The 26,258-nt window shown below is 44.7% G+C and overlaps 1 protein-coding gene across 1 annotated transcript in view; it reads right to left on the reverse strand.

Moving 5' to 3' along the window:
• The window catches only part of ryr2a (ryanodine receptor 2a (cardiac)), a 321,872-nt gene that overhangs the window by 10,619 nt on the left and 284,995 nt on the right, over positions 1-26,258 (reverse strand). The window contains exons 94-109 of the mRNA XM_034107043.2: positions 25,910-26,014; positions 25,615-25,696; positions 24,991-25,149; positions 23,855-24,009; positions 22,750-22,965; positions 22,346-22,618; positions 21,379-21,585; positions 20,983-21,282; positions 20,202-20,272; positions 19,668-19,812; positions 17,647-17,733; positions 16,966-17,235; positions 16,407-16,537; positions 16,196-16,238; positions 3,505-3,638; positions 1,774-1,834 (exon numbers count right to left, since the gene is read on the reverse strand). Coding sequence (XP_033962934.1) covers positions 1,774-1,834; positions 3,505-3,638; positions 16,196-16,238; positions 16,407-16,537; positions 16,966-17,235; positions 17,647-17,733; positions 19,668-19,812; positions 20,202-20,272; positions 20,983-21,282; positions 21,379-21,585; positions 22,346-22,618; positions 22,750-22,965; positions 23,855-24,009; positions 24,991-25,149; positions 25,615-25,696; positions 25,910-26,014 — 2,439 coding nt within the window. The remainder of the gene's footprint in view (positions 1-1,773; positions 1,835-3,504; positions 3,639-16,195; positions 16,239-16,406; positions 16,538-16,965; positions 17,236-17,646; positions 17,734-19,667; positions 19,813-20,201; positions 20,273-20,982; positions 21,283-21,378; positions 21,586-22,345; positions 22,619-22,749; positions 22,966-23,854; positions 24,010-24,990; positions 25,150-25,614; positions 25,697-25,909; positions 26,015-26,258) is intronic.

The raw sequence follows: 26,258 nt of genomic DNA on the forward strand, positions 1-26,258 counted from the left end.
GACCAAGGAGCAGATGACCCGCTCCAAGGAGGCAGACCTCTTGGAAGTGAAAGAAGATCCACTGGTCTGGTGGAAGGAGCACCAGTATGAGTATCCACTCTTGTCACACCTTGCTAAAAGGTACCTGTGCATCCCTGGCACTAGTGTCTCCTCGGAGAGGGTCTTCTCTACCGCCGGAGATATCGTCACTGCTCAGAGAAGTGCACTTCTCCCAGACCACGTTGATCAGATTATATTCCTGAACAAAAATCTGAAGAGAATGTAGATGCAGTTATGTAGAGAGGAGCCTTTCTGTTTAGTGTTTTTGGCTTACATGTTACTCCTTTGGACTTGAATTATTGGCAGGTACATTTTACATTAAATGTTGTTCTTAGTGACTGGAATTATTGGCTACCTCATATTCTGTGTTAAGCTAAACATGCTGTAAAATAATCTGTTCAGAACAGGCCACCGACTGCACCTTTTCATTCTCCATTGTCCATTGTGATACTGCACTTTATGTACTTACGTTTCAAAGGCTTGTAAGCTACAGTTTGCACTGTTTCAATAAATGAAACTCATTTTCTCACCACATCTTTTGATTCATTTTGTCCAGCATTTGCAAGCTGGAGACTCTCTGTCAGAGCCATATATTGTATAATTGATGCTTTCAGTTTTCAGTTGAATTAATTCAATCCAAGTCAATGGAACACTCACAAGATGTCACCAAAATCACACTGTTCCTTTAAAATCTTTCAGAAAATGATATAAGTGTATCGAATTATATCGAATCGTATCGTATCGTTGGCTGAATATCGTGATATATATCGTATCGTTGGCTGAATATCGTGTATCGTATCGTATCGTGAGATTAGTGTATCGCTACAGCCCTAATACTCACCGGACATGTCACCCATTGAGTATGTTTGGGATGCTCTGGATCGGCGTATACGACAGCGTGTTCCAGTTCCTGCCAATATCCAGCAACTTGGCAGCCATTGAAGAGGAGTGGACCAACATTCCACAGGCCACAATCAACAACCTGATCAACTCTATGAAGGAGATGTGTTGCACTGCGTGAGGCAAATGGTGGTCACACCAGATACTGACTGGTTTTCGGACCCCCCCAGACCCCCCCAATAAAGCAAAACTGCACGTTTCAGAGTGGCCTTTTATTGTGGCCAGCCTAAGGCACACCTGTGCAATAAGCATGCTGTCTAATCAGCATCTTGATGTGCCACACCTGTGAGGTGGGATGGATTATCTCGGCAAAGGAGAAGTGCTCACTGTCACACATTCTTTCAGATTTGTGAACAATAGTTGAGAGAAATGGTTATTTTGTGTTTATAGAAAATGTTTTAGATCTTTGAGTTCATCTCATGAAAAATGGGAGCAAAAACAAAAGTGTTGCATTTATATTTTTGTTCAGTGTAGAAGATGTTCAAAACAATTGTTTTTAAATAATACAGAATAATAGTCTCAATAGTTTTCTTCACTATTTGCTGCTGTCCATGCCGCGACAATAAATACAAAATGTATACAATTTCAACATATTTAACCTATCTGTAAACCACATCAGTGACAGCTGCAACCCTATTCAACTCAATGGAACACATTATTATTATGGAGTTATGTGGAAAGCCATGTAGTGCCATGTAGTATTAGTGTGCTTCATTTCAATCCGTTTTCTGAGAGACGTAGACCCTGTTATTTGTGAGGGGGAAATTGAGCAGTGCATCCAAGTGACGGAGCCAGATTGGGCTGCTAAATGATTTTAGGCCTCTACATACTTACATTGTCTGTGAATACAACCCCCAGCTTCCAGATCTGGTACTTGACATCAATGGAGTTCAGCCTGAACAGAGGGGAAGAGGTGTGATACCATTTATTACTGATGGGCAGGCGCCATCTTACCTTAAAGAACTCATTATACCCCACTGTCCTACTAGGGCATTGCGTTCCAAGAATGCAGGGTTGTTGGTTGTTCCTAGAGTCTCTAAAAGTACAATGGGAGCCAGAGCCTTTTCTTATCAAGCTCCACATTTGTGGAATCAGCTTCAGTTTGTGTTCGGGCGGCAGACACCCTATCCGTTTTTAAGAGTGCGCTTAAGACCTTCCTTTTTGATAAAGCTTATAGTTAGGGCTGATTAGATTCAGCCCCTAGTTTTGCTGATATAGGCTTAGTTTGTCGGGGGACATCTTCCTTCTTCCTTCTCTCTGTCTGTACCCGTGTACTCTCATGGGGACATCTCACTTCTTCCTTCTCTCTGTCTGTACCTGTGTACTCTCATGTTCCGATTAACCCAGCTTCCCCACATGTCTTTCTTTTTGGTGTCTATATACGCCGGGATCCGGAGTCATGGATGATCCTGCGGTCCTGGGTCCTGAGTCCTGATCTGAGTCCTGGACTTCGAGTCGTGGCTGAACCTGTCTCTGCGGTCCTGCCTGACTCTCACCATACTACTTCCCTGATGGCTCCCACAGGATTGTTCACATCCTCGTGGATTCATCTTCCTATGATACACACATGCATTTCCAAACATCTGGACTACCTATGTTGCAAATGTATTATCTTTTCAATTTACACACGGCATCTATTGCACGTCTGTCCGTCCTGGGAGAGGGATCCCTCCTCTGCTGCTCTCCCTGAGGTTTCTCCCATGTTCCCTTTAAACTGTGGGTTTTCTTCGGAAGTTTTTCCTTGTACGATGTGAGGGTCTAAGGACAGAGGGTCTAAGGACAGAGGGTCTGAGGACAGAGGGTCTGAGGACAGAGGGTCTGAGAACAGAGGGTGTCGTATTGTCATACTGATATTCTGTACAAACTGTGAAGTCCACTGAGACAAATGTAACATTTGTGATGTTGGGCTATAAATAAACATTGATTCATACTTACACTTAAGTACAAGCCAACGTTTTTTCTCCACTACATTTGTTCTCAAACATGGCAAGTTACTTTGCAGATTGAGATTACTATTACAACATTATGATCAAATGTACTTTTATGGCTTGAGAATTCAGCATGCATGCATTAATAATTATGGTCAAGTGATAATACATTAACCCAACAAAGTTATTCTGAACTATGATAACTTTCACTGTTGGTACTATAACTGTAACTGATGTTTTGCTCATGTTGTTGTAGCGTTGCTGCTGTACATCTTGTAAACTGTGAGGGAAACAAGTGCTGGACCTGAATGGCTCAGGACACCTAAACATGTTATATCACACACACACACACACACACACACACACACACACACACACACACACACACACACACACACACACACACACACACACACACACACACACACACACACACACACACACACACACACACACACACACACACACACACACACACACACACACACACACACACACACACACACACACACACACACACACACACACACACACACACACACACACACACACACACTGTATATAGTCTATATAGGTCTATTTTCTAATACGTCTGAACCACGTCTGTGTCTGCATATAATGTTCGCAGTGTACTCACACAGCAGCCAGGGAGCTGTCTCTGCGGGGCTTCCTCTTCTTGTGTGAGTCGCTGAAGTCCAGAGCAGCCTTGTCCATCCCCAGCAGCTCACTGATGCGGTCGTGGCCGTAGAACTCTCCGTATTTATCCATCACCTGGGGAGCAGCTGGGCTTATTAAAGAAACACTTTCCAGTGGAAGCACATCTCAAATACAGTAGATTATATACATATATTATATATACCCTGGCCAACTTGGGGCGACATTGTGAGATGAGGCCCCCTCCCCACATTTTCTTTTGGAAACAAAGTTGGCTACTTTCAAATATAATTCCTGTTTATTATTATTATCAACACAATTACTTTTGTACACAGTGAGGTAAATGTGCATGCGTGTCGTTCAGTATGCGCTTACAGGTACGTCTGCGTTTCCTGCCAAATACTAGCCTCAAAAAGATTACAATATAATTAATGAAAATAAACTACTTCTACTAATAATAATAATCATAATCAAAATCAATTCAATAATATAAATACTATATTATTTTTATTATAATATAGTTGTAATATAGTCAAGACAAAACATGCTCAAAACTGATATTTCTTAAATCTGTATTCTAATGTAGTTTCCTCTGTCAGCAATGCATCAACAACTACACACCTTTCTATCAGTATTTCTCTGTGTTGTGGTTGTCATGATGATGACTGTTAGGAGTTAAGGGGAGAGGCTGAGCATCACCATGACGATGACTGTTAGGAGTTAAGGGGAGAGGCTGAGCGTCACCATGATGATGACTGTTAGGAGTTAAGGGGAGAGGCTGAGCATCACCATGATGATAACTGTTAGGAGTTAAGGGGAGAGGCTGAGCATCACCATGATGATGACTGTTAGGTGTTAAGGGGAGAGGCTGAGCATCACCATGACGATGACTGTTAGGAGTTAAGGGGAGAGGCTGAGCATCACCATGACGATGACTGTTAGGAGTTAAGGGGAGAGGCTGAGCGTCACCATGACGATGACTGTTAGGAGTTAAGGGGAGAGGCTGAGCGTCACCATGACGATGACTGTTAGGAGTTAAGGGGAGAGGCTGAGCGTCACCATGATGACTGTTAGGAGTTAAGGGGAGAGGCTGAGCGTCACCATGATGACTGTTAGGAGTTAAGGGGAGAGGCTGAGCGTCACCATGATGACTGTTAGGAGTTAAGGGGAGAGGCTGAGTTAAGGAGTTAAGGGGAGAGGCTGAGCGTCACCATGATGATGACTGTTAGGAGTTAAGGGGAGAGGCTGAGCGTCACCATGATGACTGTTAGGAGTTAAGGTGAGAGGCTGAGCATCACCATGACGACTGTTAGGAGTTAAGGGGAGAGGCTGAGCGTCACCATGATGACTGTTAGGAGTTAAGGGGAGAGGCTGAGCGTCACCATGATGACTGTTAGGAGTTAAGGGGAGAGGCTGAGCATCACCATGACGACTGTTAGGAGTTAAGGGGAGAGGCTGAGCGTCACCATGATGACTGTTAGGAGTTAAGGGGAGAGGCTGAGCGTCACCATGATGACTGTTAGGAGTTAAGGGGAGAGGCTGAGCATCACCATGACGACTGTTAGGAGTTAAGGGGAGAGGCTGAGCGTCACCATGATGACTGTTAGGAGTTAAGGGGAGAGGCTGAGCGTCACCATGATGACTGTTAGGAGTTAAGGGGAGAGGCTGAGCGTCACCATGATGACTGTTAGGAGTTAAGGGGAGAGGCTGAGCGTCACCATGAAATGTGCAAATTGACATAAAAATGAATAAAAGGGGAAAAAATGCTCCATGTTTTTTAGGCTGTAAACTTTAACCGTTATGTAAGCCAACTAGACAGACAGTGTATCCTCTTCCTCCTGTACATCAGCAGATCAAAGGCATCACATACTTGAAGGAATGGTAAAGAATGTTGGAAATAACGGCATCTCCTTTAGCCTGTAGCCTATGCTCTGCAGAGACTGCCTTCTTCATGTCGTGAATTGCAGCTGATGTTTTAATATGGCAATTTGACAATACAACATTTGCAAGTTGTACATTTGACTCATACAATAACCCAGTTGGCACAGTTCCGTTGAACAGACCGACGTTAACAGCAGCCCTGTCTGTGCACACGGAGACCGACTCTGTCGTCCGGTGATCGAACCACCTTCTGGAAAAGCTTCACAAGTACGTCGGTACGCAAATGCGCTTTGAGACACAAGTGACGGTACGCATTTCAGATTATGCACATAACCTGCGTACCAGTTATGTGCACCCCTGTACTACAGCAAAAGTATTCTCCGTTGGGACTTCCTGCAACAACACCACGCCGTTATCTTGATTCTGATTGGCCAGAAGACATGATCAAAGATGTTCTATTGAGAAGACGATCACTACGTGACAAACGTTTTCAAAACCGTGGCTACTGAAATCAATCTTACTAACTGCTGTCTGTGCAATTTACTCCGCGAGTTGGCAGACTTTATTTTGCTTACTTTAACATCATTTTTCATGATGGAGCTATGCCATTTCTTGGTATGGGTGTAGCCTACCCCAGCCATACCCTGACGCTGCCACTGGTGGGATGTATGGGGCGGGCCATTCTGCACATGCGTTAAATGCGTTAAATATTTTAACCCAATTAATTCAAAAAATGCATTACCGCCGTTAACGCCATAATTTTGACAGCATTAGTTTCTACCCATGGATGCAATACATATTATTATGAATATAGTTAGATTCCACCTTCATGATTATGGATCTGTGAGTGAATTGTTTTCTAACACGACCATTTTATTTATATTAGGTCTTAAAGTTTGTGCATAAATTAGGGCGTGGTCACAATGAGTGACGGCTCTGTCAAGTGACTGCTGCTGTTAGCTTCTCGTCTCTCTGCTAGCTGCTCCGTGAAGCTAGCTACAGGGACTCTGCCTGCTCAGCTCATCCAGGAAACACAACTTGAAGCCGGCCTTCGTTGTTTGTTATTCATGCTTATATATCGGACTATTGTGACTCGCTCAGGTACAAAGACTCTTTTTTTCATAATTGTACAAAGAATCAAGAAAGATATTGGTTTAAATAAATGAAGTATTGACTTGAATACACTGCTATACATTCCATTAAACAATACTAAATACTAGATCACCTACACATCACTTAAGTTGAGGGTTTATTCCATGCAAAAAGTTACATTTAGATAATTAGAAATATGACTTTGTCAGCTTTCTAATGTAATGTATTGAAGGCAAAGATATTTAACACATAGTGAGAACTGCTACTATTTATCTCTCAATATTGTCTGTAAAAACGTGGTAAAAGTTATTCTTTCAGTGAGACAACAGAGCAAGCTTCTACAGTTGCACTACGTTTTGATAACAGTTCAATATTATTTTGATAATAGTATATATTTCAATGTTGATGAACTTCATACTGTTCATTCTCTGATTGTCTTTGTAGCTCACTGTTGAAATAAAAAAAAACATTACAATTACAAAATAATGATATCTACAGCCCCTAAAAACACAAACACACCGCTTTCATAAATAACACACTTGTTCTGCAATAATATGTTTTATGTTTCCTGTCATTTTTGTTATACCCAGGGGGCAAAGTCATTTTACAGACATGGAATGTTGTAAAAGGTTGTCCACCAGAAATGATATCTAGGACCTTCAAGGATCACAACCTGGGTGGACAACCCGGTCAACTAGCTACTGGAAAGCTACAGTGAGGGTCCAAACAATGCAACCCCCTATATGAAAAAAACTCACACATTCTGTCTGGATCAGGTGCCATCATTCTCTTTCTGATTGAATATCTCTGTGACAGTTCATGGTAAAGACAAACTGAGCCAACCTATTGAAAGAGCAGAAAATAAGCTTTCAGGTGATGCCTTGGTTAAGCCTGTTCTCAATAAGGCCACTAGATGGCACTGTGCCTTTTTTGTCTCTCCAAAGCAAAATCCATTTCAAGCAATGCACTTGTGGTCCTCTGGATAGTTTGCTGTGTTCAAAATGGGTAAATATAGTCATTATATACCGTCTTTAATTAACTATTAGTAGAGAATAACGAGTAATGAATATACTTTATAGGGATCCTATTAATATCTAATAATAAACATAATGAAATTCAATAACATGCTTTGACCACTAGGTGTCCCTTTCTATCAGCTGTGCACCTTTATGGTGTAAATACAGCCTATCTACCAATTGGATCAAATATAAAAGTCAGCCGAATTAGTGTTGATACTGCAAGGAGACGTATTGTGTGAAAAGAAATGTAAGATGTTGTTTAATGGCTGATATATTTATGATCCACGATAATACAGAACTAAATAAATACAGAACTACGGCAGATATGTATTATTTAATGCAGCCGAACCGTGTATTACAATGCCGTTATGTGATGACTTTCAAAGAGAAAAGCAAGCACACTCGGAATAAAGTATTATTTTATTTTTAAAAAATGTTTTCGGTCTGTTTCCGGTATTTGTTTATGACGATGTGCTCTGAGATGTGAGACTGGAATTGCGGATTTTGTTAAACTAATATGTTTGCGCTGTGGACCAACACTATACATTGACGGGGAAGGGGGTAGCAATAAAGATAACACCATTAAACAGTTACACAACATAACAGAAATAATATCGATAGCAGCGTCCCTAGCAACCACCTTGGTAACAATGAAAACGTCGCGATTTCCTGAAGTAATCTTCGTAATAACTAGCAAACTAAAGATCATGTACATCCACTGCACATATAATCTGAAATAACAACTCATATTTCTCGCATCAAATGACATCAAAACGCATTTTAATGGCCAAACTAACTTTAAAATAGGCATTTTCCACCGAGAATAAAACGAAGTTCGGCCATCTTTTCTTTTTCTGCAGGGAGAAATTTGAAGATCACGTGACATAGACGCCAGCCATTGGAATGAATGGTGAAAAAAAACGGGGTTTGTCAAACAGAGCACATGGTGTAGTCCAAACGATAGCTGGGGATTCTGGGTAGTGTAGTGTCTTCTGCCATCCTTTACTCCGAAAAAATATTTGTTTCTCCGAATTGAAGGGAAAAAATACAAAAGCATTGCACACAATTTCAACCAATCAATGTTGTGTAATTAACAAGGATAATCTGGTGTTTTTTAGTCGATGAGTAGTGCAGATATCACAGTAAAATCAATCGACAGTAAGAGGAATACTTACTTCCGGGTGTACAATTCTCCGTTATCCAATGAGAATGGACGCTCACATTGCCTTTAAGGGCAGTCGACACAAACGAATGCCGTGCTTCCATGAGCGTCAAATCCCGCCGCAGATGGGAATACATTGCAATCAGTTGAAAGCTATCTGCGTCCCTTTATGACGCTGAAGGAGCCTAGGAGCGTCACAACTGGATGCCACGGACACTGACCAAACGTCGCTCCTGGACGCTTAGGGAGTGAGAGTGTGTTGGTAATGGCGGTAAAAAAAACGTTCCACCCCCTTCAAGGATCAAAACTTAAAACCACCAGAGTAAATCCAGACGACAGTGGATCAGAAATGTCTCTATTAGACAAAGTAGAAAGTAGAAATAGTTTTAATAGTTTTTAGTAGAAATCGCCCTTACAATAAAGGCAGTATGCCTGTGTGTCATCTCCAATAAATGGCTTCAACCATCCTTTAAACTCAGGGTTTGATTCCCACTCCTTTCTCTACTTTTGTGATTACAGATTAGACTGTGACATGATGACCTACGTGAATGTTTAGCTTGTCACAGAGAGGCACACACACAGTGGACGAGGTGATTAAGTGACTGAGGCTGTGTGAGTCAAAGCAAAGCAAAGGCAGTTATTTATTATAATGTGACAGTGAAGAAACATTTACATTTTTAAAGTTTTTTTTTAAGTTTTCCCGGGTCGCCGAGGGTGCTGGCGTTGTTTGTTCGCCGCTCCTCCGCCCCAAATATTGTACTTTAGTCCAGATCAGAACCTCTCCTGTCTGGCTCTCTACTTTTGAAACGTCAGTCATCAGCAAAACTAGCAGCATCTCTATATTGAATCGACACAGAACTTTGTGTTGTCATCTCCTACCTGCTGGCTCTTTCCTGCTCACCGGTCCCTAGCCCGCTAGCTAGCTAGCATTGTCGGACCTAGCAGGCTGCTTCCTAGATGCTCCACGGCTCCCTGAAGTCTGCTGAGCTAACATTTCTGTCTCCACCCCAACTCCACCCTAACTCCACCTAACTCCGCGGCTTGTGTGGGTCTTCCCATCCCGCTGCGATCAGCCGGCTTCCCCGCTGACATCGTCTATCCCTGCCGCCTACAGCCGGTGGCTATCAAGCTAGCTAACAAGCTAGTAGGCTGGTCCCCCGGCCTCTGCACCAGGCTGTCAGCCCCTCATACGATTCTCCTCCGGAAACCACTGGAATTATTCTCCTGATATGCTGTGGATTATCCTTCTCATTTTACCTGGACTCACACCGCTCCTTCTTCCACGGTCATCCGGCTCCTGGTCTCTGCTGCCTGGGGCCCCAGCATTAGCTAGCTCCGTGCTAGCACCACTTCACTGGATCATGCCGCCGCTCTACTCCCTGTCAGATCTCCACTCCTTTAATAACCGCCTGCCTCCGGACTGCATGGACATCCTCGCAGATAATTAAATACTCCGCAAACGCCGTCCTCCACACAGAGGCTCTGGTCGTACGTTTTTATTTCATTCCACGTCTCCACACTCCATCCCGTCCATTCGGTCCTGTCACACGCCCACACTACGCCATCACAACAAACAACACGTGAATCTGACCAATCTCGTTCCACTCCCCCGGTCCACACAACCCCCCCCAATGCAAGGTCACCTCAGAGCAGCCCTGCTCAACACACGCTCCATCCATAATAAAAGCCACATTCTGAATTAATTAATTAAAGACATTTAATTTTCTGTATCCGACCGAAACGTGGCAAAAAACCCTGGACTATTTTTCTTTAAATCAAATCACCCCAGCAGGATTCACATACATCGACAAACCTCGCCCACAAGGGCGGGGTGGTGGTATAGCTGCAATTATCAGAAAGGAAATAAAGGCTACCATAAAAGGCTACCATAACCCCTGATGTTTCTTCATTTGAACACCTGATCTTCAAACTCTCTGGTCCCACTCCCCTGGTCACAGCCATCATCTACCGTCCCCCGAAGCCAAACCCCTTTTTTCTCTCCGACCTCTCTGACATTCTCACTCAGCTTTCTGCCATATCCCCATCTGTTCTCCTCTTAGGTGATTTTAACATTCATGTTGACGACCCAACCTGCAAATATGCCTCTGAATTGAAGGAAACCCTTCACTGCTGCAACTTCTCTCAACACATCGACTTCCCAACACACAGCCGTGGTCACATCCTGGACTTGGTCTGCTCCACTGGTCTCACCATCCATCATCTGTCCAGCCTCAATCTCCACATCTCTGATCACCTGGCCATCATCATGGACATCAACATCCCCATCCCCGCCCAAAAGCAAAAACGCACAATCACCTACAGAAATCTCAAATCCATCTCACCTTCAGCAATCACTGCCTCCATTACCTGCAAGATGTCTGTCTCCCCCCCCACTTTCTGAAAACCCATCTGAACTTGTGGACTATTATAACAGCACCCTCTCCTTCTGTCTCAATGAACTGGCCCCCACAAAAACAAAAAATGTCTCTTTCATACACTCCGCCCCCTGGTATACCCGAACTCCGCCAAATGAAATCAAGGAAACGTCAACTTGAACGCCAACACAAGAAAACCACACTAACAGTCCATCTTCAAATCTACAAAGACTATCTCCAGCAGTACAGCAACGCACTCAAAGCAGCCCGGTCTAATTACTACTCACAACTCATCCAGTCTGGCTCCAGCAACCCCAAGCGTCTGTTCTCCACCATCAGCAAACTTCTCAAACCCTGTGACAACACCACCTCGTCCTTCACCACAGAACAGTGCAACTCCTTCCTCTCGTTTTTCCAAACCAAAATCAGCAACATTTACAGCAATCTGACACCCTCATCAGCACCCCCCACCTCCCCTCCTGGCTCCCCCCTTCACCTCACAGCCCCTGTCCCACTTCTCCCCTGTGACCCCCATGCAACTGTCCGACTTCATCGGAATTAACTCCACCTGCACACTTGACCCATTGCCTTCCAAATGTGTTAAAGAGAGCCTCCCTGCCATCTCCCAACTCATCGCCACCACCATTAACTCCTCCCTCAGATCTGGATCAGTTCCCCCCTCTCTCAAAGATCTGGACTCACACCTGACATCGTGTCCAACTTCCGGCCCATCTCAAATCTCCCCTTTCTGTCATAAAGACTTGAACGTGTCGTTGCCTCACAACTTAAATCCCACCTCAGCTCCAATGACCTCTTTGAGCTTTTCAATCCGGTTTCCGATCAAAACACAGCACAGAAACAGCCCTTCTGAAAATCACAAACGACCTCCTCCTCTCCTCTGACTCCGACAACCTGAACATCCTCATCCTCCTCGACCTCACCGCAGCATTCAACACCATCAACCACACCATCCTGCTGTCCCTCCTCGAATCATCACTCAACATCACCGACACTGCACTCTCCTGCTGAAATCCTACCTCAGCGACAGACATCAGTTTATCAACATCAACAACTGCACCTCCTCCACTGCTCCTCTGTCCCAAGGCGTCCCCCAGGGTTCAGTGCTTGGCCCCCTCCTCTTGATCCTCTATATGCTCCCCCTTGGCAAAATAATTTGTCGCCACAACCTTCAATTTTACTGCGACGCCGATGACATCCAACTTTATATCTCAACAAAAACCATCACCCCCACAACACACTCCACTCTCACCAACTGTCTCTCAGAAATAAAAGCATGGATGCAAACAAACTATCTCCAACTGAACAGTGCCAAATCAGACATCATCATCGGCCCCCCATCCCGTATCAAAGACATCCAGAATTTCAACTTCACCATTGACAGCCACACTCTATCCCCCCCCCCCCTCACATCCGCAACCTCGGAGTCATCTTCGACAGTCAGCTCAAATTCAACCACCACATCAATCACATCACCAGGACCGCCTTTTTCCACCTCAAAAACATTGCCCGTCTCCGCCCATCACTCTCCTCCTCCGCTGCTGAAACCCTGATTCGAGCATTCATCACTTCACGACTCGACTACTGCAATAGCATCCTCTACGGCATACCATCCAACCTCCTCAATAAACTCCAACATATCCAGAACTCTGCTGCCCGCCTCCTCACCCACACCCGCTCCCGAGACCACATCACTCCCGTCCTCCAGAACCTCCACTGGCTCCCCGTCCGTCAAAGAATCGACATCCTCCTGATTACTCACAAAGCCCTCAACAATTAGCCCCCCCCCTCACAGACCTGCTGCACCACCACACCCCTTCCCGCTGCCTCCGCTCATCAGAAGCCAACATCCTATCCCACATCAATCACCGGACCTGGGGGGACAGAGCCTTCTCCGTCGCTGCCCCCTCCCTCTGGAACTCACTCCCACAACCCATCAGAGACTGCTCTGACCTCACCACCTTTAAAATACTCACAAAAACTCACCTCTTCAATCTGGCTTTTAATGTGTGATTGTTTTTGTATTATTTGACTTTAACTATATATTTATTTGTTGTTCCTTTATTTTATTTTATTTTATTTTCACTATATCTGTAAAGCGTCTTTGAGCACCTGTAAAAGCGCTAACAAATTAAATCTATTATTATTATTATTATTAAATCCCGCTCAAAACCAGGACGGCTTGGCGCATGCGCAATTCATTTACAGTCTCGACGCGGGAGGGTGTGGCTGTCTCCTCTCTGCTCTGACTGCAGCTGAGCTGCTGTGGGAGGCAACTTGCGCCTGTGAGTACTATGGGAGGGCAGAGCAGGGGCAGAGGGGCTCACGGCAGCACCCGCGGCTCGTTAACTGCTGAACAATACGTGAGTCTCCAAACACCAGAAAAGTCCCTAATAACAGCATTACAAGCAGTGTACAAGCAGTAACGTAACTACTTGACGGGTAAAAAGTAGTGTAACGCGCTACTACGGAAAATGTTGTAACGTAACGTAGTTTCTTCTTCAATTCGCCGCAACGTTACTTTTCCCAGGGACGAGTGACAATGACACTGCCTACTCAGCTGTGTGCTTACGCATTAGGCACAAGCTCTCATTCCACACTGTACGTGATAGAGGCTGGCCGCTGGTGGTAGCATGAAGACTGAAGAGCAGTGATGGCAAGCGAGAAGCAGGCGCAGCCAACGCTAACATTCGAGGGATGGAGGTATTCCCATTACTTCGAACTTGTTGAAACTAAGGGGAAAAATGTGAGTGTAAGGTGTACGTTGTGCCCTGGCCAGAAACTTGTGTCCACTGCCGTTAACTCAACTGCCAACCTCACCAAGCATTTGAAAGGAAAACATGCTAGCATGAAGCTAGTAGCTCAAGATCCCCGGGGAAATGATGATATTTCGAGTCCAAGCCTATTTAGTAGCCTATTGATATGATTTGCACTAGCTTTGCACCTATTTTGGGGCTAGCCTGTAACCCTTAATGATTATGATGTTATATTGATATTGTTTGATATTATTGTTTAGTGGTGGTGTTGACGCCTATAGCCCAATGTTTTGTTAAGTGCTCTGTGGCATTTTTTTTATAATAAAGAGCACAAAAGAAATATCTGTTATGTCCTCCATAGTAGAACTTTATGTAAGCCTACACATTTAGGAACAGAGATGGGGTTCTGCCCAAAGTCGAGCAACGTAAAAGTAACAAGTAACGTAAAAAGTTACTTTCCTTGGAGGATAACTAAGGTAACGAGCAAACACTACTTTTTAAAAGTAACTTCCCCAACACTGATTACAAGTCGTTAGATTAGTCGTTAGTCGCTTTTGACAAAAATAAGTAGCCGGAGGGTTTGGAAAGCCGCCAAATTTAACGACAAAGTCGCCAAGTTGGCAACACTGTTCAGTGACGGCAGGCTGAGATCCTCACCGCTGATTGGCGTCCGCGAGAATGCATCACGTGAATTTGACGCTCGAGTTGAACAAATTGAACTCATGCGTTTGACACTGCTTCATGGTCGCCGTCGGAGCGAATTCGCGTCTGTCCGCGTCTCTGCATTGACTTTACATGTAATCGCGCCGCCCCCAAACATCGCATCGCGTCCGGTGTGAACGCAGCATTAGAGTGCGTGATGTCAGAGTTAGAGTGGAGGACAGTTTGAAATGTGCCTTCATATTTTTTATTTAAACTGCCATAATTCCCAAACCCTACATTCCTGAGACATCATTTTTCAATACAAACGTAGGAACACATCTCGTAGCTTGAAAAATGACAAATAATTAAGCAAAAAATAATTAAACAAAATGCCTCTTGAGGGCATGAAGTGAAACTTTCAACATGTCTCCATTAAAGCCCATTGTAATTTCAGGCTAATATTTCCTCACAGCAGCAGCCGCACACCTTTAGTTAAACTGCCAAAAAGCACACATTATTACCCGAAAGTACACAAAAAGCACACTTCAGATACTCAAGGTCCTTGACATGCTTCACGCTTTGAAATTTCACAGATATCTGTTACGGTTCTTCAACAAAACGTTCACATGTAAGAGGTTTATCTCTCATTCAGAACAATGGAAACCTGTGATCTCTGCACACCTCGTTAGCTCAACTATAAACACCTCTGTAGTGGAACACAATGATGTCATCGCTCCAGCTGACATCCTCAGAGCAGCAGACTTCAGATAGAGGTTAATGGTCCTGCCCTCAACAGCTCTACGTCAATTATGGGGTGTCATCATATCCCTCGCCATAAAAGACGATGTGGCTTGAACTTCATGAACTCCTATGAAAATGTTCAAAAAGTGCTCAAACTTCACATGTGTGCTAACAGTCCAGCCGTGAAGACATCTACAGGACAGTTTTTAGATCTCTTCAAATGCCGTTGCCATGGCAACACAATGCTCGCCATGAAACACGGTTTTCTCATAACTTCAGTGAAAATGCTCCAAACGGCCCAAAACTTCACAGGTTTGGTAACGATGCAGCCATCAACGCATCTAAGCGTATTATGGGATGTCATCAAATGCCGTTGGCATGGCGACAGATCATTCACCATCAAGTTAGTTCAAAAGTTTGCAGTTTAAATATTCTGCTGCTTTTCCAAGCCTTTTCACTTTCTTTTCTCATCACACATTGTTCATGTGTCATTTCAATCTAAACTCTTCACTTTCTTCTTACACATTACATTTCCGCATAGCACTTTAGCATCAGCTTTTCAGCATAAAGCATTCCCACTAGCAATTTCTTCAGGAATTGCATTCTCTAGTTGTATTATATTGTCTTTTGAGTGTTTCCTTAGAGCTCCTTGCAGCTGCAGGTTCATTGAACACAAGGTTGGTACAGATTCATTCTAAATGTACTTTATTAATCTGTTATCTGAATGAACTGTCAGTAAAGAGGAATAAAGGCTAACTTTTTCAGTCTGATGTCTTGTGATGTTTAAATATTACCATGCCAACCAATATCACTTTTTATATAAGTGAAAATTATATTTTCATGTATTTTATATTTTATAATTCATAAAATAATATTCATATTTCTTAGATTTGTTTTTATATTTCTTCAGCTAGTAGCAACTCTTTGTATTGAGAAGCTTCAAGAATACGTCCCCTGGTGGTACGATAAGATCCTTTGAGACACGTACCTTCCTCTTCACAAACTTATCCCAGTAGTTGTTGGGGAAAGATCTGAAACCACAGGAGAGAAGGCTCATGAGACAACACAGCTGTATTAACATACACAAGTAACAGTAAAGAACTGCAACAGGAAACACAACTCCTCTTCTTCCTGCTAGTTCTTTATACACCTTCCATATTGCAATGTGTTGCGGATGCTTGTTGTGAACAACGACTCACTGTGTGTTGATCACCAGTCGGTCCCACTGGCCTTTGATGTCGTCCTCAGAGGGTTGCTCTGTGATATAAAGCCCATCAAATTCCAGCTTCCTGGCCACTTCCTTTTCACGCTTAAAGATCACCAATGGCACCTACACACACATACACAATATATACACATATAAATAATAACAAGTGGTATTTCATCTTAGAAAGTTGGAATCATTGGATGTGAATATTTGAAAATATCGCTGAAAGGATAAATATGTGCCCTAACATTGAATGATGTACTTTTTGTCTATTATTTGTTCATGGGTTTGTGTCAATGTGCTTCGATATGTGATCATATTCAGCTTAACTGTGCGTATTAGTTTTAGTTGTGATTGTGATCTTGCCTTTGCCTATTCTCATGTGTTTTCTTCTGTGCTCTTGTATGTTTCCTTTAACCTGTTGTGGGTTGCAGATGAAAGTGTGCCTCTACATCTGGCATATATAGATGATTGCATGATGCTATATATCAACACATACTGGATAAATGGTTCATTTTGTATTTCTGCTGTAACAATAGTTAGTATCCTGCCTTGAGACAGTAGTATCCGATGATGCAGAAGAAGGAGATGACAGTGTGGAGGACAGCCAGGATGCGTAACATGGGCTCCATGTACCCGGTGCTCTCCTCTAAGACAAAGCGCACTGTGACGGGCTTCAGAGGCTCCCCCCCCTCACCCATCACCTCCTGCTTCGTCTCCATTGCTTCTCCTCCCAGTGGATCCCACTGAATTCTGCTGTCAGATTGGCTGCTAGTGTACACCACTTCCCTTTCCTCAACCACAGAGGATGATGTAGAAACCTGGTAGGGACAATGTATTCGTTTCATTGACAGAAACTGTAAAATGAAATATTGGTGTATGTCAGCACAAAATCATGGGCAGCATATAACACACATGCAATTCTAACCTTTAGGCTTACAATACAATACACTGCCTTTTTCAATCTGAATATGTTCAAGGTGTTTCTAGATTGTCAGAGAGGGGTTCATGTCCCCAACACTAGGATGTCAACATCAGGCAGAATACCTGATAGCATTCTATAGGAGAGCAAATCATAGTTATGTTCCATGTTTTACTTATATCTTTCAGAAGCACACTTCCACAGCTCCTGGACCTGAAGTGTCTCAATGAGTGTCGGTCTGAATGATTCATTATTTGAGGAAATACGTTTTGTGACTAATTACAAAATCCCTGCTATAGAGGACGATTACCTTATAGAAGAGGAGGATGAAATTGATTGCAAAGGCAACAAACAGCGCCAGCATCCTCATGTTGTAGAAGTTCCTGGCAAAGTAGTTCTGCAGGGGAGACACAAAGAAGAGCACACTGTTGAAGATGTCCCAGACTGGGCACTAGGTGTAGGGTTCTAACCCAGTCCCCGTTCTGAGTCAAATGTCATTCTAAGGTTAAAACAAGTTTGTTTGAGGCTTCAGCAGCTGCAAAGAGTGACTGGGTATTTTCCTACTAAGCTACACTTCAGAATGCACTTCTACACAGAATGTGAAATCTGTTCAAAACCAAAACACATCTGATGTTCATATTGGCACATACACTGAACAAAAATATAAATGCAACACTTTTGTTTTAGCTACCATTTTTCATGAGATGAACTCAAAGATCTAAAACATTGTCTATATACACAAAATAACCATTTCTCTCAAATATTGTTCACAAATGTGTGGCATATCAAGATGCTGATTAGACAGCATGATTATTGCACAGGTGTGCCTTAGGCTGGCCACAATAAAAGGCCACTCTAAAATGTTCACTTTTATCACACAGCACAATGCCACAGATGTCGCAAGTTTTGAGGGAGCGTGCAATTGGCATGCTGACAGCAGGAATGTCCACCAGAGCTGTTGCCGTGAATTGAATGTTCATTTCTCGACCATAAGCCGTCTCCATAGGCGTTTCAGAGAATTTGGCAGTACATCCAACCGGCCTCACAACCGCAGACCACGTGACCACGTGACCCAGGACCTCCACATCCAGCATGTTCACCTCCAAGATGGTCTGAGACCAGCCACTCGGACAGCTGCTGCAACAATCGCTTTTCATAACCAAAGACTTTCTGCACAAACTGTCAGAAACCGTCTCAGGGAAGCTCATCTGCATGCTCGTCGTCCTCATCGGGGTCTCCACCTGACTCCGGTTCGTCGTCGTAACCAACTTGAGTGGGAAAATGCTCACAATCGATGGCGTCTGGCGCATTGGAGAGGTGTTCTCTTCACGGACGAATCCCGGTTTTCACTGTTCAGGGCAGATGGCAGACAGCGTGTGTGGCGTTGTGTGGGTGAGCGCTTTTCTGATGTCAATGTTGTGAATCGAGTGGCCCATGGTGGTGGTGGGGTTATGGTATGGGCAGGCGTATGTTATGGACGACGAACACAGGTGCATTTTATTGATGGCATTGTGAATGCACAGAGATACCGTGACGAGATCCTGAGACCCATTGTTGTGCCATTCGTCCACGACCATCACCTCATGTTGCAGCATGATAATGCACGCCCCATGTTGCAAGGATCTGTACACAATTCCTGGAGGCTGAAAATATCCCAGTTCTTGCATGGCCAGCATATTCACCGGACATGTCACCCATTGAGCATGTTTGGGATGCTCTGGATCGGCGTATACGACAGCGTGTTCCAGTTCCTGCCAATATCCAGCAACTTGGCAGCCATTGAAGAGGAGAGGACCAACATTCCACAGGCCACAATCAACAACCTGATCAACTCTATGCGAAGGAGATGTGTTGCACTGCGTGAGGCGAGTGTAGTCACACCAGATACTGACTGGTTTTCGGACCCCCCCCAGACCCCCCAATAAAGCAAAACTGCACGTTTCAGAGTGGCCTTTTATTGTGGCCAGCCTAAGGCACACCTGTGCAATAATCATGCCGTCTAATCAGCATCTTGATATGCCACACCTGTGAGGTGGGATGGATTATCTCGGCAAAGGAGAAGTGCTCACCATCACAGATTCTTTCAGATTTGTGAACAATATTTGAGAGAAATGGTTATTTTGTGTTTATAGAAAATGTTTTAGATCTTTGAGTTCATCTCATGAAAAATGGGAGCAAAAACAAAAGTGTTACATTTATATTTTTGTTCAGTGTATGTATTGTTTTAAGATTGACTGCACATGCTGACACATTCTTTAAATGAGAACTCTCCTCCTCACTGAATTATGAACAGCAGTTGCTAAAAGAAACGGACAGAAGTGTTCCGTGTACCAGAAGTTTCCTCTGGTAGGCGATGATCTTCTTTAGGAAAGCTGACTCCTGCAGGTCCGGTTCATCAGACTTGGAGGTGTGATGCCTTCTCACTTTCATCTTCTCACTCTTCTGTTGTTTCTCTTGTTTCTCTACATGTCCACCCCTGAGATCACAAAGAGAACCACACTCAGACACTGCTAAAACAAGCTGTGAGCATCATCCAGAGGCTTGGCCAAGTAATAACTTCTGTTTTTTAAATAATGAAAACCAAAGCGAAGGTCCCATTGAACGACACGTTCTCTTCTAAACAGATATACATGTATTTGTATGTATTTTGCCAGAATACTCAAGAAAGTGTAGATTCTTTCCCAATTATAAACGATTGAAGGGGTGGTGAATGTTGTTACTCTGTAAGCGTGCTTTACTCAGTCAGTGTATAACCTTAGCCTGTACTTTAACGTTAGCACCGTCCGTATGGTACATAGTGTGTTTCTAACAGAGTTACAATGTCTGTTGCAGCAATCAGATACAATAACAAGCACTTGAACATACTCTGGTGTTTCCTCAGGTTCACATTCTGCCTCTGCTGCTGTTCCCTTCTCCTCCGAGGGAGAGCTCTTCGCCTGAAAGAGAACACACCAACACACATGTTATCATCAGCCTCTTCTCACGGCTGATCGGATGCTTTCATGATAATCAGGATCGTTTTGAGTCATATTGAGTGAATGATTGTTAATCATGTTTATGTATTGGTGTACCTCACAACATATTTGTATTTATCATTCACATTAAATACACAGAGCCCTGCTCTCATCTCCATGGTGTGCTGCTATCGTGCTAATCTAAAAACAAGCTGTACCATATCAAAGAGAATGGGCATGGCCTCAATACGCAGTATGTATTGAATATGACTTTAACCTGCAATATGTACGGCAATATGAAACATGAGAGGAGTACTTACAGAACACCCAATGTTACATTCTGTGATTACATTCAGCAATGTGTACATGTTGAGATACAGATTCAGAGGATAGATGTGATCATAAACACATGTGGTGTAACATGTAACATGTGGTGTGAGCCCATGTGAAGGATCAAACCCCCGCATTAACAGACCCACAGCTTCGTTAATGAGATGGCTCTGTGCTGGAATGGGGTGGGCTGTTTTACTGACAGCTCCCCAAAGTGAATTCAAACCAGTCTAACGCTGGCTGATGTCTGGCTGTTCCTGTAGGGGGCGCTGATTTGATATGAGCAGGGTTTTCTATGAGCCCAGGACGCGTGTTAGGTGCACCCCGGGGCCTAGCGCCTGATTACACCTCAGCACACTCACCTGATTCCTCCGTCTGAGCTCTGGGGCTTTGGTGGTTGGGGGTGGGGGTGCCGGGGGGGGCACCGGGGTGTTGAGCAGCTCCGTCAGGCTGGCGCTGGGGTTATGAGGGGTGATCTTGTACTGGCCGCCCTCTCTTCGCAGGTCCAGGCCGAAGATGTCTGAAAGCAGCTCCGTCTCACTGGTGTTCACTGCCAGGTCAGCCAGGTCCTCTGCAGGGGAGGCCCTCTTCCCTCTGTCCTCCCCCTCACCCCTCACCTCGTCCTGGGTGGGGTCGGGCATGTCGGCCAGCAGCTCTGACACCTGGGTGGAGGCAGATTACAATGTGATTAGGAGCAGAACTTACTGTTTTCATGTGTTTCAATTGTTTATTGTTTTTATAAAAACAAGTGTATTAACCTTTATGGTTTTGGCGCCCTCCACTAGATTGCCTCCCATGAAGGTGTTGTAAAAGATTCTGCAAAACCCTCGGGCCACACTGAACGCTATGTGAAGGAAGCCCAGCATCACGGACAGGTAGAAGGAGACGAGCGTGGTCACCATGTCCTTCACTGTCATGCTCTTTATCTTCTTCATCTGCTTCTTCAAGCTCTTCACAGAGAGGACCTGGAAGAAGAGAGCGCTGATCTGTTTATGGACTGCTTGCTGCTGGTGTTAGGGCCTCACACACACACTCTGTCGTGTGTCATAGTCAAGAGCATGAACAATACTGCCCTGCTCCTCTCTCTGCCTAACCAGCCCTGCACACTAAAGCTGCATGACACAGCCACATTCCAGCGTGTTAGAAGAACACATGTGGAGCATTCAGAAGTATGTTCTTTGCTATCTTAACCGTATTTCTGAAAAGCAGTACGTCCTTCTGCATTTACATATCTTGAGAATGTTCGAATTCTGAACATTTTAAACAAATACTACCAGGCTTTGCAGGATGCTCTAATTCCAAGAGCTGAGGAGATGAATACCAGATGCCTGTGTTCAGAACAGGGCTGGAGTCAGGATGCTAGAGATCCTAGCAAGCACCCTGGAAGCAGCCTGGCTCTGTCCACAGTTCAAATGCACCAACAACACTTCTGAAGCTCTGTAGTACACCTCTGTGTTTAGTTTGTTTAACTTGTACACAACAACACAGTTAGAATGACTACTTGTCGTGTGTCGTGTGTCCACCTACAGCGGTTTGTTGTTATTTATATGTTTGGGGATTGTTTATATATGTGTATCTCTCGTGGATGCAGGGCTGTGGTCTGTGGACAGAACTCCTCTCTGCCGTTCCTCTGTAGTCACTATTCCACTCTCCAGGACATGAACCAGGTCTCCAGGAGTATTCACGTTATAAAGACATTCAGCCTCAGACACACGTGAGCCTCACCTTTATCAGCAGCACGGCATTGTGGCGCAGAGCGAGCAGAGCCATGCGCACAGTGCTGAGGGAGAAGAAGCCCATCTCAGAGTCCTCCTCGTCCGGCTTCTCCCGCTCGCTCTCCTCTTTCACCGCCGAGCGCTCGCCGGCGTCAGACATCTGAGCCGCCAGCTGCATTTCAAAGATGGTGTCCTCGCAGAAATTTACAAACAGCTCCATCTTCTCCTTCTCCCCTCCTTCGTTGACCACATCGAAGATGAACTGCCGCTTCGATTCTTTGACCTGAGCAGATGGTATTAGTAAAGCAGCTGCGAGTGAACTGAGGGTCACTAAGCAACACTGTAACAAATCAAGCAGTATGACATAGTGACACGTGTTATATGTATTTAGTGAATCTCCGGCCTCGTCTGTACCTGAGGTTTCTCCCACTGCGTGCGACTGGACTCGCTGATCTCGAAGTAGACCCTCTCAATGCGCTTGGCGCTGCCCATGATCTCGATGCGGCCCAGGTAGGGCTGGAAGTAGTTCAGCACGCTGTCCGCCAGCTCCAGGAAGGTCTGCAGCCGCGTGTCGTGAGGCATGTGCTCCGACAGGTTGGTCAGCAGCACTGCCACATTGAAGCCGATGTCCTTTTGAATCAGATCAACATGTTTCTGAGTTCAGGTCTTCCACACAACTGTTTCTGCATACAAGCTTCACTTCAGCAGTCCTGGGATGCACTAGGCCCCAGGGACGGCACGAGAGTCACATCTGAGGCTCAAACATGTGATCTTGTTAATTTTCCTCTATTTCATCTGATAATCAGTTAGACTCAACACAATACTTATTTAAATTCACTTTATCAGCGTATTGGTTTAACATTTCCAAATTGCTTCAGCTTTTTCATAAAATAGAAACATTTAAATGCTCCTATTTTTTTTTTTATCCCACAATTCAGCTGATGATAAATGACCCATATAGGGGGGCACACCCCTAGTGGTCAGGGTTAGTCTGCATGGCCTGGCCCAGGGCGGCTGCCCCACAGATGGTGCATGCAGAAAATATGATTTTATATGGTTTTCAAGCATTTTGACGCAAAGTAGAAAGTTGTAACAGTATGAAAAGTAATCTACATCTTGTTGTTAATCTTTTCCTAATGAATCCCAGGTCATCTTATAACTGATTCAGAAGTAGCTCCTTTGTCTCCATCAGAACACTTGTTCAGGCCGATGGAGACGCTCCCCAACCAACACAAGGACAAACGAGTGTCTGATTGAGAGAAGCCCGAGACCAAGACAGGCCCTACTGGCTTCCACATGCGGCGTGTGCATTAGTGAGCAACGGGCACTTAAGCAGCGCTCCGCTCCAACCCCTCCCCGGCCCAACATCAGGGTGCAGGAAGAGAAGAGCTCTCCCTCTTCCCTCTACCCCTTTGAGATGTCAACCCGTTCTCTAAGAACAGATTTAATAACAGATGTGAAGGACTGAGGGCTCACATTTGGACAAAGTAAAGCTCTTTGAAGACATCGAGGCTGTTACCTTGGCTGGCTCATGAAAGCGCTCCACAAATTCTTCATAGTCCAGCAATTCATTCTCATCGGTCTCAGCACAGGAGAGGAGGAAGTCTGTCTCCGACTGGGTGTAGTGCTTGTGGCTCTCCATGGCCTTATGGAAGTCCCTCTTGGAGATCACACCTGGAAGTGCATCAGACATCTAAAGGTCACCCACAGCTCTCTATTCACTCACCGTCTACATGGTTCTGACGCTTCCTAAAGGCCCTGTCACACTGTCCCGAAGTTGACACCCGATGGACACACGAATATGGAATTGTGAATTTCGCACGAAGATGGCCCCGAACCACACGAAGGCAACATTTACATTACATTTAAGACGTACAGCTGCAATGAAAGTACCAAAAACAATTATGTTACAGTACTATGATACTGTACTGATATCTTCAGACTTTGTTCTTTACTTTATCCGTCTTTATATGTAGAAAATATTACAACTTCCTGTCAACTGTCCTTCAAAATAATATATTATATCCTTTTTAGTTTCACAGAACACAAATTGGGTTATTTACATAATATATTTACATGATTTTGTTGTGCAATAAAACAACCGGATGGACACACGATAAAGGAAATGTTCAAATTCGGCTGTGATCGTAGCAACATCGGGCCATTCGTGAGGGCATCTTAAGCCATCGTATGACCGCTGGCGGAGTTTCTCAGGCTCCGGCAGCAACTTCGTGAGCGGAGGCAAAATCTTTGGCATGCCAAAAAATAGCCGGAGGACCTTGAGAAGGTTCATTTTCGTGTTGAATTCGTGTGTCAATTTTGCCCTTCGTAAGGCCATCGTGAGGGCATCTTGTTATCATCGGTGCCATCGGGCATTCGCCCCGATCAGAGTGAGGGTGAATGCACCGATGATAACATGAAGATGACACGATTTGACAAGATGCCCTCACGAGTGCCTTACGAAGTTGCCGCTCACGAAGTTGCTGCCGGGGCCTGAGAAACTCCACCGGCGGTCATACGATGGCTTAGATGCCCTCACGAATGGCCCGATGTTGCTACGATCACAGCCGAATTTGAACATTTCCTTTATCGTGTGTCCATCTGGTGTCAATTTCGGGACAGTGTGACAGGGGCTTAAGGGGGTTTAAGTCTTGCCTTTTCCGTCAGGGTCGTACTCCTTGAAGGCGTCTGAGGAGGTCAGGTCCTTCAGCTTGAGGAACATGTCAAAGAACTTGAGGATCATCTCCACGTTGTTGGAGGACTCCACCAACATGTCCACCATCTGCTTCCCGATGGTCCCGTTCACCACGTTACCTGCCAACACAACCACGCCTTCAGCACAGGAAGTCTCTTGGACCACAGCGTGACACATGTGAGCCCTCCACCGGAGAAAGAGCCTCTCAGAGGGTCTGGTCTCTGAGCGTACTGGGGAGACCTGTGTCCTTGCTACTGACAAGGTGAACGGTCAACAGTGGTCTGCCTCACTCATTTAGCAGAACCAGTTGCTTCTTGTGAGCAGACACATCCATCTATACAAATGTCCACGACTTTATGAGATTTTAAGCATAACAACAGCTTGATTTGTAATATTGTGTAATTCATCCACAAATGTAATGTCTTACCGAATAACATGTGTGCAGGCACTTCAATATGTAATTGGTTTCATCACCAGTGTGCCCAGAACCCAGAACCATGTGTGTGCACTCGGTACAAGGGCTCTTCTGACAGATGCATCCTGCTTCAAAGTGTACTCAGGAGTACTGAGGACCGCAAACCCACCCTCCAGCATGGACAGCAGCATGACCACCATGTCCTTCTGAAGGTCCATCAGCTCTTTCAGCAGCTCGATCTGACTGGAGTCCTGAGGGGGAACGGACGGAAGAGGACATACATAGAGAAGGTCGGTTCATAAGAAGGGCCAGGAAACAGCATTATTGCATATGAGCGTATACAAGTCTGACATTTCTGAATGTTTATAACAAAGAGAATCATATATGTTCTCAACTAAGGTGAGAGAAGACACACTGAAATAGTTTACAGCAGAGATGTGGCGTGAGGATGTGAGAAATATCACCTGAGACAATTTCATCTGCATGTGAGCGAAGACGTGCAGAAACCCGACCACCGCGTCCCACAGGCGACTATGAGCCAGACTCTGCTGGTTGCCCGTGCACGGACCCTACGGCATTACAGGGGACGGTCAGTGTCACATCACAACAACATGCCCGTCACTAAGCAGGTGACCTTCACTAAGCAGGTGACCTTCACTAAGCAGGTGACCTTCACTAAGCAGGTGACCTTCACTAAGCAGGTGACCTCCACTAAGCAGGTGACCTTCACTAAGCAGGTGACCTCCACTAACCAGGTGACCTCCACTAAGCAGGTGACCTTCACTAAGCAGGTGACCTTCACTAAGCAGGTGA

This window comes from Pseudochaenichthys georgianus, chromosome 19 (genome assembly GCF_902827115.2).
Source record: "Pseudochaenichthys georgianus chromosome 19, fPseGeo1.2, whole genome shotgun sequence".
In the NCBI taxonomy this organism is placed as follows: domain Eukaryota; kingdom Metazoa; phylum Chordata; class Actinopteri; order Perciformes; family Channichthyidae; genus Pseudochaenichthys; species Pseudochaenichthys georgianus.